General features: G+C 31.9%; 8 protein-coding genes across 8 annotated transcripts; 5 read left to right on the top strand and 3 right to left on the bottom strand. All coding sequences in view use genetic code 12, as the record gives it.

The window, feature by feature from the left end:
* Positions 1-306: 306 nt before the first annotated feature.
* Positions 307-948, top strand: CTRG_05384 (uncharacterized protein; the record flags this gene model as incomplete). The annotated part of the gene is made up of 1 exon (XM_002551040.1): positions 307-948. The coding sequence occupies one exon, from the start codon at positions 307-309 to the stop codon at positions 946-948; it is 642 nt and encodes a 213-aa protein (XP_002551086.1).
* Positions 949-1,300: 352 nt separating this feature from the next.
* Positions 1,301-3,181, top strand: SNF1 (AMP-activated serine/threonine-protein kinase catalytic subunit; the record flags this gene model as incomplete). The annotated part of the gene is made up of 1 exon (XM_002551041.1): positions 1,301-3,181. One exon carries the CDS (start codon positions 1,301-1,303, stop codon positions 3,179-3,181), a length of 1,881 nt encoding a protein of 626 aa, XP_002551087.1.
* A 1,165-nt stretch (positions 3,182-4,346) lies between these two features.
* On the top strand, positions 4,347-5,882 carry HST3 (NAD-dependent histone deacetylase; the record flags this gene model as incomplete). Its single annotated transcript, XM_002551042.1, has 1 exon — positions 4,347-5,882. One exon carries the CDS (start codon positions 4,347-4,349, stop codon positions 5,880-5,882), a length of 1,536 nt encoding a protein of 511 aa, XP_002551088.1.
* A 468-nt stretch (positions 5,883-6,350) lies between these two features.
* On the top strand, positions 6,351-8,162 carry CTRG_05387 (uncharacterized protein; the record flags this gene model as incomplete). Its single annotated transcript, XM_002551043.1, has 1 exon — positions 6,351-8,162. The coding sequence occupies one exon, from the start codon at positions 6,351-6,353 to the stop codon at positions 8,160-8,162; it is 1,812 nt and encodes a 603-aa protein (XP_002551089.1).
* Positions 8,163-8,351: 189 nt separating this feature from the next.
* HPD1 (Hpd1p) lies at positions 8,352-9,380 on the bottom strand (the record flags this gene model as incomplete). The annotated part of the gene is made up of 1 exon (XM_002551044.1): positions 8,352-9,380. One exon carries the CDS (start codon positions 9,378-9,380, stop codon positions 8,352-8,354), a length of 1,029 nt encoding a protein of 342 aa, XP_002551090.1.
* A 1,084-nt stretch (positions 9,381-10,464) lies between these two features.
* CTRG_05389 (putative lipoate--protein ligase) lies at positions 10,465-11,871 on the bottom strand (the record flags this gene model as incomplete). Its single annotated transcript, XM_002551045.1, has 1 exon — positions 10,465-11,871. One exon carries the CDS (start codon positions 11,869-11,871, stop codon positions 10,465-10,467), a length of 1,407 nt encoding a protein of 468 aa, XP_002551091.1.
* Positions 11,872-11,910: 39 nt separating this feature from the next.
* POP4 (RNase P/RNase MRP complex subunit) lies at positions 11,911-12,750 on the top strand (the record flags this gene model as incomplete). The annotated part of the gene is made up of 1 exon (XM_002551046.1): positions 11,911-12,750. One exon carries the CDS (start codon positions 11,911-11,913, stop codon positions 12,748-12,750), a length of 840 nt encoding a protein of 279 aa, XP_002551092.1.
* On the bottom strand, positions 12,745-13,707 carry VPS51 (Vps51p; the record flags this gene model as incomplete). Its single annotated transcript, XM_002551047.1, has 1 exon — positions 12,745-13,707. The coding sequence occupies one exon, from the start codon at positions 13,705-13,707 to the stop codon at positions 12,745-12,747; it is 963 nt and encodes a 320-aa protein (XP_002551093.1).
* Positions 13,708-14,105: the final 398 nt, after the last annotated feature.

Here is a 14,105-nt window from a genome sequence, read left to right on the forward strand (position 1 = left end):
GAGTTGATAGAAGTGGTGAAAGGTTTAATTAAAATGTGAAAATCAAGTGGAGAAAGCAAAAAGTGAAAATGAATGATAACTTATCAAATGTGTGTGTGTGTATGGTTGTCGGTGTGTGAGTTTCTCTGTGTGTATGTTTTTTTTGCAACCATAAAACCTGTAAATCTACCGAATTGGGAAATTATTTCCTTTTTACATGTTATCCCAAAGATTAACAAGAAAAAAAAAAAATTCAAGCGAAGACAACCAAAATTGATTATGTTGCCAATGCTTGAAGATTAGTACATACCACAGCAACAGATAAGAATGGCATACATGATAAAGCAAGTCGATGAAGACTATCTAAAATCCAAGCTAAAAGAGGAAAAACTGAATACTTCAACCAAACTTCCGAAAATATTCAACAAGAAACCAACAAATTATAAGAATGTCAAATTACTGAAATTAAAACTGTGGATAGAGGATCAAATTAATCAACACTTACCTGATGATGATATCGCAATCGATTATATTTATGAATTGTTACAAAATTATGATGATTCTGATACAGATAGTGGATGCCCTGATATATTTAGTATACACCAACAAGTAACTGATTTCTTAGGAGAGGAAGATTCACGCAAGTTCTGCAAACAACTATGGAAGTTGATTATAGAAGCCTCGAATGAGAAATCAGGTATTCCGAAAGTGTTTCAAGAGAAGGAACCATTGAAGAGGATCACACCAGAGGAATCAAAACCAAGAAAGAAAACAAATTACAATAGAACAACATCAAGCTCCCCCAGACTAGAGAATGTTAATGATTCGTATACTAAAAGGGAATACGAACATAGATATCAATCCAGGAGAGATTATGAACATAATTATGTTTCTAGGTCTGGCCGAGATCGAGATGAATCATATTATAGACTGAATAGAGGTAAGGACTCATATAGAAAAAGGTCATAGGTTGTATATGTGTTATATGTATTATTTACTAAGGTTTTGATGATGTAATTCCCGTTATAGATAGACATCTCTCCATCTGTGTTCAATCCAATATCAATTGTCATTACAGAAGTCGTGTATCAACCACCAATGTTTCTGTCATTTCTTTTTCTTTTAACTTTTTTTTTTTTTTTTGTTCAACTGTGTCGAACTAATTTTTAGGGAGAGCGAATGACAACGAACTAAGTCGTACTTACACATTCAGTTCAATAATCAACATAATAAAAACTATTATTACTACTATTTTCGTGGATATTTCAATTAGTTATTATCTCCATTTGTTTGTTAGCATAAATCCCATTAAAATATAGTCATGTCTGATCAAAATCAAGGACATAACGATCAACAACAGCAGCAAAGTGGTGATCACCAACACCACCACCATCATCATCATCACCACCACCATTCCCATTCTCAACCTCAACAACCTATTCCGATTGATCCAAATGTAAATCCTGCCAATAGAATAGGTAGATATCAAATCATCAAGACTTTGGGTGAAGGTTCTTTTGGGAAAGTTAAATTGGCTCAACATTTGGGAACAGGACAAAGAGTTGCTTTAAAGATTATTAATCGTAAAACATTAGCCAAATCTGACATGCAGGGACGTGTTGAAAGAGAAATTTCTTATTTAAGATTGTTAAGACATCCACATATCATCAAATTGTATGATGTTATAAAATCCAAGGATGAAATTATCATGGTTATTGAATTTGCTGGTAAAGAATTGTTTGATTATATTGTTCAAAGAGGTAAAATGCCGGAAGATGAAGCCAGAAGATTTTTCCAACAGATTATTGCTGCTGTGGAATATTGTCATCGTCATAAAATTGTTCATCGTGATTTGAAACCAGAGAATTTATTATTGGATGATCAATTGAATGTTAAGATTGCTGATTTTGGTTTGTCAAATATCATGACTGATGGTAACTTTTTGAAAACAAGTTGTGGTTCTCCAAATTATGCTGCTCCTGAAGTTATTTCTGGTAAATTATATGCTGGTCCAGAAGTTGATGTTTGGTCCTCAGGGGTTATTTTGTATGTCATGTTGTGTGGTAGATTACCATTTGATGATGAATTTATCCCTGCTTTGTTCAAGAAGATCAGTAATGGTGTTTACACCTTGCCAAATTATTTGAGTCCAGGTGCTAAGCATTTGTTGACAAGAATGCTTGTTGTCAATCCATTGAATAGAATCACTATCCATGAAATCATGGAAGATGAATGGTTTAAGCAAGAAATGCCAGATTACTTGTTGCCTCCAGACTTGTCCAAGATCAAGACTAGCAAAATTGACATTGATGAAGATGTTATCAGTGCTTTGTCACTTACCATGGGTTATGATCGCGATGAAATTATCAATGTTATTGAAAAAGCAAACAGAGAAGCTGCCGCCGGTGGTGCTACCCCAAACAACCAATCCAAATCGACCAACGAGGTTTTGGATGCTTATTTGTTAATGAAAGAAAATCACACTTTAGTTAAAGATTTAAAGAAGAGCAAATCAGAGAATATTGAATCATTCTTGTCACTGTCGCCACCACCAAGTTCATCTTTCCCCCATCCGGGATCCACCAGTTCAGCACCTGGTGTTCAACAATCATTGACTTACCAAACTTTGGCTACTGTTCCAGATTTGTCTACTTTGCCTAACTCTACCATTGCTATATTACCTACAAGTTTACCATCTATTCATCGTGCGTACATGATGGAAACAAAGGTGAATGATCCACAACAACAAATTCCTGCTCCACAACCAACCAAAAAGCTGAAAACCAGATGGCATTTTGGTATTAGATCCAGATCTTACCCACTAGATGTTATGGGTGAAATATACCGTGCATTGAAAAATTTGGGTGCTGAATGGGCCAAGCCAACTGAAGAAGAATTGTGGACAATAAGAGTAAGATGGAAGTACGATTCCACACAACAATATGAATGTGGAAATGCTCCTAATTTGATGAAGATGCAAATCCAATTATTCCAATTGGAGCCAAATAATTACTTGGTTGATTTCAAGTTTGATGGTTGGGAACAAACGAATGATGATAATGCCAATAACAACCATTCTAATACATCACAAGATCATAAACAACAAGATTTAGACGAAGTTGGTTCATTTTCAGCTTATCCATTCTTACATTTAGCTACAAGGTTAATTATGGAATTAGCAGTAAATAGTCAAAGTGGATAAAGTCACATATAGGAGATGGTGTAGGATGAGAATGTTATCATTTTTTTTTTCTTTTAAATAAATAGAAATGCCGATATTAACGTGTCTCTTTTCATATTGGTTGGTTGGTTATTATTATTATCATTTTCATTTTCGTGTTTTCCTGTACATTGGATCCAGCACAGTAATTTGCCAAAGGATTTCTAGTGAACAGAATTGGTTGTTTTTTTGTGTGTGTTTATGTTTGTTGCAGAAATGTTCGGTATTTCCTAATCGGGGCAAATTAAATACAACATTGTGTTCATAATTTCTGGCAGGAACAAATAACCCACCGCGCGAACAATTTCTGTTTCCGCATTACTTGCATGCCCATCCCGTACTAAAAATCTTTGGCCCTACCACCAGAGATTCATACCACAAAGATAAATCAAGTCAATCAAAATCAATTAACCATCAACAAAAAATTTTTTGTCAAAGTTAAAAAAAAAACCATCATCCTTTGATTCTTTTCTTTTCTTTCTACTTGATCATAGTAATCTCATTGAATCAGATTTATCTCATATTTCACTGATTATAAATTGAATCAACAACTGTACAATTCAATTGTCACTCAGACTAGCTAATCCAGCAAGAAAGAAAAAAAAAGTAATACGTCATTAGACACCAGTCACGTGATACAGCATCAGCATCCGAGTACATTTCAACAACTGAGATTCAATACTGACATCACTACAAGAGGATAAGTCGGTATTAATACTACAATAATTATTAACAGGTAAAGGATATTGAAAATTAGCAATACAGTTTTTGCTAGTACTTGGTTGTAAATTATTTTTTTTTTCCTTTTAGTTTTAAACCTTGAACCAACCAACCAACGAATCGAAACCATCTGGTGAAATTCGAGGAGAGACAGACAGCCAGACAACCAAACAAAAAAAGAAAGAAAGAAACAGCAAAAAAAAAAGAACCATCAAGCAACATTACGACTAATTTGTCTGTGCAACATTCCTTTTATTACATATTTAATTAATTGGCAGACAAGGTGACTTTTACAACATCATATACTGATAGCTTTAACAACTAGTCAAGAACAAACTCACATACATTGACAACCTTTTTCATTTTATTCTAAAAAGGACATTTACTAGCTATCACATACACACACACACACACAAAACATACAATCATGATACCTATAGACTTGTTGGATTCGCCGAATGATATTCCTTCTGAAACTTCTATTAAACTAAATGAAGTTATCAAATTCATTTCTAAAAGTAAGAAAATGACTGTGTTAACAGGAGCTGGTATTTCATGTAATGCAGGCATACCGGATTTTAGGTCGTCCGATGGGTTATATAATATGGTTAAATCCAAATATCCAAAATCAATTGTAAGAGGACAAGATTTATTTGATATTTCTTTATTTAGAGATGAAATATCCCTTTCGATATTTTGTACATTTATGGAATCCCTATACAAATCATCATTGAATGCCAAACCAACAGAGACTCACAAATTCATCAAAACTTTAAAGGATAAGAACAAGCTATTACGATGTTATACTCAAAATATTGATTGTATCGAGCAACGTATTGATTTAAATATGGGAATAAATCTAGAAGAATTTGATAGAAATACTCGTTTCAGACAAGTTTGGAATAATTTAGATGTTGTTCAACTCCATGGAAACTTACATAAATTATCTTGTACCAATTGTTTTAGTCAGTTCAATTGGAATGAAGAATTCCAAACATTATTGGCAAATGGTTTAAACCCAGAATGCTCCAACTGTATGCTTAAATATCAAGAAAGATTATTTCAAGGTAAAAGACTCACGGGCCAGACTATAGGTTTATTAAGACCAAATATTGTATTATACGGTGAGCATCATCCACAACTGGAAATATTAACACAAGGTTTAAATGCAGATTTGAGACTGAGACCAGATTGTTTAATTATCATGGGTACAAGTTTAAAAGTTGCTGGAGTTAAAGAATTGGTTAAAAATTTAAGTAAAATCATTCATGATAAAGGTGGGAAAGTTATTTATATTAATAAAACTAAATTAAGTGCTAGTTCATGGAAACAATATATTGATTACGAAATACTTTCCGATTGTGATGACTTTGTTAGAATTTTGAAGAAAGAGATTCCTGATTTGTTTTTAACTCAAGAACAATTGGATTCAAAGAAATTGAAACATGCTGCTGGAATTCATATTCCTCTACCAGTATTAAAACAAGAACCAGTGTTGAAACAAGAACCAGTATTGAAACAAGAACCAGGATTAAAACAAGAACCAGTATTAAAACAAGAACCAGTATTAAAACAAGAACCCGGATTGAATCATGATCCAGTGCTAAAGCAAGAACCAGGATTAAAACAAGAACTGGGTCTTAAAAAAGAACCCACTCCAAAACAAACCAAAAGACTTAAAAAAGAACCAACACCAAAAAAAGAATCAAAATCTAGCAAAACTAAAAAGGAGACAAGTCCTCCATCACCTCCTACAACTCCAAATAAACTGAAACAACGACCAACTTTGAAAAGAAAGTCATCTAGTGAAATGAATATTGAAGAGGTTAATACTAGACTTAAAAGATTACGTAAAAGACAAGGTCAATTGAGATCACCAACATCGTCAATTAATGGTAGTGAAGAAGAAGATAATTACGAAGTACATTTTACTAATGGTAAAGAAGTTCTTGTACTTGAGTAATCCTTGGATTTTCTCACATAGTTAGTGTTGTATATGTATTATAATTAATAGTAATTGAATGAGTTTGATGATGATAGTGATGATGATTATTTCACAACTTTCGGCACGCGCATGGAAGTGTAACTCCGGATCACGGACAAACACAGAAATCAAACAGAGAAAGAGAGAGAAAAATGAAAAAAAAGTAGAGACCGGATTTCCCTTGTTCTTAGTGTTGCTACATTAGTTTCCCATTTTGTAAATTTTCATACTGCTCCACCGTTCATTTACCTTGGTCTCCAATTCAATCATTACTCCACACATATACATATACACACACATATATAGCAGATTCATTTATCTCCCAATTAAATTATTATTGCCATTGTTGATAATCTTGATTACTACTTGAAATCTCCATCTAGGCAACACCTACGTTAGCAAGCATACAGTTACATGGTTTATTAAAGAATAGCCAATCAATGGAATATGGAACAAGTTTCATCATTATTAACAAACATATTAACAATTGAGGAGAATCCATCTCAAACAACAATTTCTCTGCAACCACAACTGAAGCGAAGTTCATTGGAAGCAACAACAGTAACTGAAACGGAAACTGTGAATGCAATGGGAGAAATGAGTAAAAAGAAACCACAACGGAAATCAATGGATCTTGATTTTTCATCATTTTGGAAGAAAGAATATCCTAATCAAATAAGTAAATCTGAAAGTCAACTGAGTTTTGTTAGTATGAATTCCACAAATGCTAAATCAACAACTACTGCTACCACCCCAACAATACAAGAGAAACCAGCAGTTAGTTCTGCTACTTCATCTGCTCAGTATATGGCGGATAAATTAGTTGAAAAAGTGATTTCAGTAATGGTATCTAATGAAATTGTTGACGATCAAACTAGTAAAGTCTTACAAGAAAGAGCAATAATGCAAAAACAACGACCAAGTTTAAGTATTGCTTTAATGCAAAGTAATAGTAATGAATTACATCAAAGAAATTCAAATATGTATATATTTATTGATTATGTTGAAAAATTTTTCAGTTGGCAAGATACTTATTATACAATAGGTATTTTGTTACTTATCACTCATGCTATTTTAAATCCTTATTTAATTACTATATTTCCATTTATTCAATTGATTGCAACAACATTTGTCCCACATTATTTGAATATTTATCCTCCTGATACGAATCTAAATTCTGATTATTTGGATGTGAATCCAATTCCATCTGACAGACCATTAAATACGTATTCTTTACCAAAACCAGCACCGTTGTTTTCACGGGAGTTTTTCATGAATTTAACAGATACCCAGAATTTTATGACTTTAAACATCAAACTATTTGATTTTGCTGTGTGGTTGACATCAGATTATTTGTATTTTAGAAATGAACAAGTAACATCAGTTATATATTTAATGTGCGTGGGGTTTATATTTGGTAACTTGTATTTCTTACCTATTTTGGTTCCATTTTTATTGAATCATTTTATCATTGTGCAATTATTTTTGATTGTTAATGTATGGAGTTTAACTATATTGTTACATCCAACAATACGTGGTTCAATTTTGGAATGGATTTATAAAGAAGACACCAGATTGAATATTCAACAATTCATGAATAAGCTAGAAGATAGGCTCACCAAGCACTTGGTTAGATCACCAACTGTAGATCAAGCAAGATTTGAATGTACAGATGATAATGATACAAAAATGGTGGAAATTTATGAATTACAGAAAATGAATACAAAGACAAAGATATGGGAGTTAGTTGGATTTACTCAGAATTTTTATACTACAAACCTGGTTGTTCGAAGATACAATAATGCTATTCTAGAATTGGAAAAACAGAATGAGGACGAATATTATCAAGAAGATGATGCTAAGCTTTTAAATCTTAATAAAAGAGATACCTTATCTGAGATTAATCCTCCAGTTAATTATAAATTTTTGGAATCAGAAAAATGGAAAATTGATTATAATATAAATGCATGGGTTGAAAATAATTTGATTCAAGATTTAGTAATCATCGATGAAGATGAAAAATGGGCTTATGATGTAATCACTAGCGAAGAGGATAGTGATGATAAAGATAAAAAAGATGTATCATCTGAGGTTCATACAATTAATGAATTAACATTAGATCAGATTGAAAAATTGGCTAATAATCATGAACTTTTCAGAAGAAGGAGATGGATAAGAAAAGTAGTTCGCATGAATTATCATGATAAGAAAGAACAACAACAAGGTGCTACAAGTACAGGAATTTCTTCATGGGTATAGGATATGTTCTAATAAAATCTAATAATGAATGCAATGATTAGTGAAGTACGTGATTATCTCTACATATGATGTGATGAATATTCTGTTAACCTTTTTTTTTTTTTTCATTTTGCACCAAGTTACAATACCTCTAAAATTTAGATATCTTGACAGCTCCTAAAGACATGTATTAAACCTAGTTAAATAAATCTATTTTTTAAGATTACCCAAGAACTCAAAAAGAACAGATAAATCTCTATTAGCATATTTTTCTTGTTCACAAGCTTTATCATACCAGTATCTACCAATATCACCAAGCATAAGGAATTGATTATTAGCTTTAGCTGATTCAGTAGCCAATACAACATCTTTTCTAGTTAATTTAGTAACAAATCCACCTTTATAACCATTATCACAAGTTAAATTTTTTTCAGGATAAACACCAGGAATTGGACAATTATCAACACTTGCCCAAGATTTACCAGTTGAAGTAGATACCAATTTAGCATAATTTTGTAAATTCAAACCAAATGAATTAGCCAATTGAAAACTATCAGCAACAGCAATATTAGTAATTGCTAATAAATAATTATTTGCTAATTTTGCAGCTAATCCAGTACCATGATTACCACCACATGGGAAAATATTAACACCCATATAATTTAAAAGTGTAACTAAATTTGGATCAATATCTTCCACAGTATCTCTTGAAACCATAAATGATAAAGTACCATTTCTTGCACCAGCAACACCACCAGAAACTGGAGCATCAATAAATGTAGCACCTTTTAAATTATCAGCAACAAATTGATGAACTTCTCTTGATGTTGGAATATCTATAGTTGAAGAATCAACAAATGTTAAAAGTTTATTTGAATCATATTTACCTGAATTATTAAAATGTTCAACTAATTCGGAAACAACAGCTTTAACATGTTTACCTTCAGGAACCATAGTTACAATGAAATCTAATTGAGATTCAGGTTCAGTAGTGAAATCTTTCAATGAAGACAATGGAGTTAATTGAGAAGCATTATGTGGTTTTTGACTAGTTACTTGAGTAATAAAATCACTTGTATGTTGTGGATTAACATCATGTACATATAATTTATCAACTGGTTTTAAATTATTGTAAATATGTCTTGCCATATGTTGTCCCATAAGACCCAATCCGACAAAACCATAGTTGGCCAATACTCTTGATTGAGTAGAAAATGTACGAATAGATGATCTCAACATTTTGGAATGAATGAATAATTTAAAGAAGAAAGAATAAGTGATTTGAAATACTTTTTGGTAAAAGTATAAAAATAAGGAAATTTGCTTTATATATATAACTAAAAAATACTAATGTAGAAATTTAAGAATTCCTGATGATATTTATATACACCTTGTTTAATGAAAGAATAAGAATAAGAAATGAAAATTTTCCCCTTTTCTGTTTAACCTATTTTATTGGTTTAAGTACAATCCAGGAATAACCGACCGGTTATTGTTGATTGTATTATCATTTTCAATTGTGGAGATGAAAAAAAATCTTGACTCCCTCTTGCTACATGCTGATCCCCCATCCTCATTACCCCCGCCTTCTTCTTGTTTAAATGTCAGTTAAATCTCGGGCTAGTCTAATGACAAGTTTAAACAAATGCTTTTCCCCACTTTAGCGCCCAAACTCAGAAAAAGGGACATTGCTTCATCGTGGGATTGGCATTCTCACCGGGCTTGCCAGAGTCAATCTGGTACAAGTACCCGTGTGTAATTAGAGAAATAACTTATATCAAGACGTGTATATGATTAGTAGTTTATGTGTAGTTGAAGTTTTCTCATTAAAGTGCTTGTGACATTTAACCTCATTTGGTATACACCATGATATTGCAAAAGACACACATATGCTAACAATTCTTACAGACACTCAATGATATAGTTACAGAAAGGAGCCAACAGTCATGGTGATGTCGAAATATAAGGCTATTTGACATCCATACCGACACTACTTCCTATTATCTGAACTACATTATACCGTGGTTGATTCAATTGTTGTTTAGTATAAATTTACCCCAGATTTACGTAATATCCACGGAAACTTTGTGTGTGTTCCCACTCTCTCCCCCGCGCGCGCGCAGGCGCGTTTCTTCTTTTTGATTGCTGCTGCGTTGCGCTTGGGTCGACGCTCGTGGTAGAGGAAGCCAAGCCCTGAGCCACTTCGTCCTAAATCATATGCGCTACTCTGATTACCAAATCAGGTATATTTCAAGAACGCCACACTTGATGTACATTTTGGGGGTAAATGCGCTATTTACAAATTATATATGTATATATACATCTAGACAGTTCCATCTATTGACTCTCCTATCCAATCACTGATCTCATCGTCGAGGACATACCCTGCAACATTACTACCTGTATATTGCAAAGGATGATTCTTGATATGTAATTGAAGATATTGGAATGATTGTGAAATCTCTTTACTTTTGGCATCATTGGAACCTTTAAAATCTAATTTAAACCCTTTTAGTAAACCTTGTTCCACTTCAAATAATAATGTAAAATTGTGTTTTTCGTTGGTTAATAAATGGGTAAACTTTGGCGTGTGGCCAAATTTCCATGACCATTGTTGCAATTCTTCAGAAGTTTGTTTAATTTCACTAGGTAATTCTGTATTTTCATCAATTGTATAAACAGTAACTGGTACATTGCCCATAAAATCCAGTAATCCAAGCATATCATTAAATTCAACTGCTTCTTTATCTTGTTCTTCATTGGATCCATAAATATTCTTGAATTCATTACTAACAACTTGAATAAACTTCTCAGAGTCCATTTCTAAATTCATAACTTTAGATTTAACTGAAGAAATAGAATTCATAGCATCAACAACACCTAATTTAGATTCATCTCTATGTAATAATTTCCCTAATACATCTAATTTCAGATTTAATAACATTGTACCATGATGATATGATTTCCCTTTTGATAATTTATAAGCAGACCCACTAATTTTGTAATTAATCCCATCAATTTCTTCACTTACTATATCACCACGTTCATTAGCTTGAATTTTAAATAATGGATTGGATTTATTAACTCCATTAGTTATATATTCAATAAATTTAAATCGATCAAAATTCCCCTTTGTTGTCATAAATGAATAATTTACATTTCCTAAATCATGAACAACTGTACCTCCTCCAGATCTACGTCTTAACATTGGGATTCCAAGTGAATTTAAAACTGGTAAATTAACTTCTTGCCATGGATTTTGATTTTTACCAATAACAACACATGGTGTGTTTATATAAAACATTAATCGATTGAAGGTATTGTCTTTTGGTGATTCTGGTTTTGGCATGACATTATAGATATAATCTTCAATGGCAAGATTGATATATGGATTATTCAATTTTGAAACAAACACAACTGGATTATGTTGTTGTGCTACTTCAGATAACAGTTGTTGTTGTACTGGTGGTTGAGGTTGTTGTTGTTTTTCAATTGCTTCATGATAGTATTGAAAATCAGCTAAATTATCATCTTCAAATGCTGTTAAATCATCTTCAAATGGAACACTAATGTTATTGAAATACCTTTTTGGTACTATTCTAAGTGGTTTTAATCGGACGATTCGTAGTAACATCATCTTTTGATTTCCATTAATATTCCCACAAAATTTCATAAACCTCATCAACTGCATCGAGAAAATTTCAATGTCTAAAAAAAAAAAAATTATCATCAAATAATCAAATCAGTACAACCAGTACTATTATCAACCATGTCATTAACTCCAAACAATGAAATTGAGAAGCATCTTCTTTCTAGATGTTATGATTCAAACTCTAGGATAGTTGAATTGTTAGAATCAAGATATTCCCTACATGGAGATCAAAAGCCAACTATATTATTCAAAAATATCACTAATAATGAACCAAAGAAACGAACATCTTTATTGAATCAAGATTCTACAGATGACGGTATTTCAAAACAGCGAAAGCTTACAACCAGACTTGAAGTTAAAAAATTCATTTCAAGTACACTTATCAATCAACGTAAATTAATTAAAAAAATCCAACACTACAATCGAAACAAAACATCATCTTCATCAGCATTGAATGTTGATAAATTATTGCAAAAATATAAAATTCCAAATTTTGATGATTTTATAACAATGAATGAATTATGGCAGAAATATATGCAAGATTTAATTTTCCAAAATGGTCAAAAATTACAACCATTATCAGCTATACTTCCTAGATTATCAAGTGCTGATTTTAATGGATGTTTAATAACGGTTTTACAATCACGAAATACAAGTGTTGTTGGAATTAGAGGAATTGTAATTTGGGATTCTCAACATTCTTTCACTATAGTAGTACCTAAAGATCAAGATAGTAAAGAATGGAATGAAGATAAATCAAATTTTACTCCAAGTGAATTAATTGGAGGATTAAAAGTTGTACCGAAAAAGCATACAATTTTTGGATTTGAAGTTATTGATCCAAGTGATGAAGAGAGTTATATTGGATTTACTATAGTGGGATCAAGATTTGAATTTAGATCTGTTGATAGAGCAGGTAAGAAATTTAAAAATCATTCTATTGATGATATTCTATAAAAGTGTGTTTTCAATCTTGGTTAATTGTAATGCAAGTAATTCGTTATCTGGATTTTCCTGTAGTATATTTTTTATATCTTGAATAGCTTCTTCTTTTGTTGTGTCATCCAAGTCTGCTTGATTGGGTAAATCTAATATATAATTAATGTGATCTATTATTTTTTGTTTTTCAGATTGTTCTAATTGATCATTATCATCGTCATCGTCTCTTAAAGTTAGTATACTTGCACTATCTGATGCAACAGAACTATTTAGTTTATCGAGTACTTCTTTAAATGAACCATTAAATTTGTCTCCCTCTGTAGATACAAAATCTGATAATTCATCAAGTGTTTTATCAACATATTCTTCCTTAGTCATCTCTTTCTCCTTCTTGTTAGTAGTAGAGTCGTCATCATCATCGGTGTATAGTTTAAATACCAAATTTGATTCTTTTTTAGATGGCAATCTAGCTGTCGATAAATCTGCTAACGTATTGCTTAATTTGATCAATTCATAATAATTATCATAAATAATTGATTTTTTAGTTTGATTAGATGAATTTAGTTTTGAAGACAAGGAATTCCTTAATTTTAATATATCTTCAATAGGTGAATTCTTAATCATATTCTCAATATTCTCTGGATTGGAAATATCTAAATTTTCAACAGATGTAACACCAATTTGAGAACTTGAAGAAGATGATGAATTTGGATCATCATCATGATTATTATTCTGATTTAAATGATAAAATTCCTGTAATGCTTTTCTTCTAGATGATACTTTTCTCGTAGTTGGAATGGTTGAAATAGATGATCTTGGTGAATCTATTGATGATGGCAGTTGAAAATGTTGAGACCCAATTGGAGAATCAGGTTGTGACAAATTTGGTGTTGAAGGAACTGATGAAGACACTCTTCGGGAAGAGTTATTATTCTGACTTGGCTTCTTATATGATAACACTGGTGAATCTGGCATGATAATCTAAGTCTGTTAATAATTTTACAATGACCTAAACCGTACCACCTCTGTGTTGGACGGGAGATTTTGGAATCGGCTTTGGTAGTATTTTTTGGCGATCTCGCTGTTGTCTGGTACATGCAGGAGAGTGTCAATGTACACGACCCTCAATAGCAAAAGAGAAAAAAAAACAATTCAAAACATAAACAAAAACAAAAGGCAAAAAAAAAAAGAAAAACATAAACATCAACAAACCTGAAATTCATTCATTAACCATAAAGTCATTTCCACCTGACCAACCACTGGATTAGTGTTGTATTTAATAGATACCATGGATCATTTAAAGGACGGTATGTAACATAAGTTTACAATCATTTAGTTGTATATTTGTATTGAAAAATACTAACAGCAATTAT

Source organism: Candida tropicalis (assembly GCF_000006335.3).
Source record: "Candida tropicalis MYA-3404 genomic scaffold supercont3.8, whole genome shotgun sequence".
NCBI classification, from domain to species: domain Eukaryota; kingdom Fungi; phylum Ascomycota; class Pichiomycetes; order Serinales; family Debaryomycetaceae; genus Candida; species Candida tropicalis.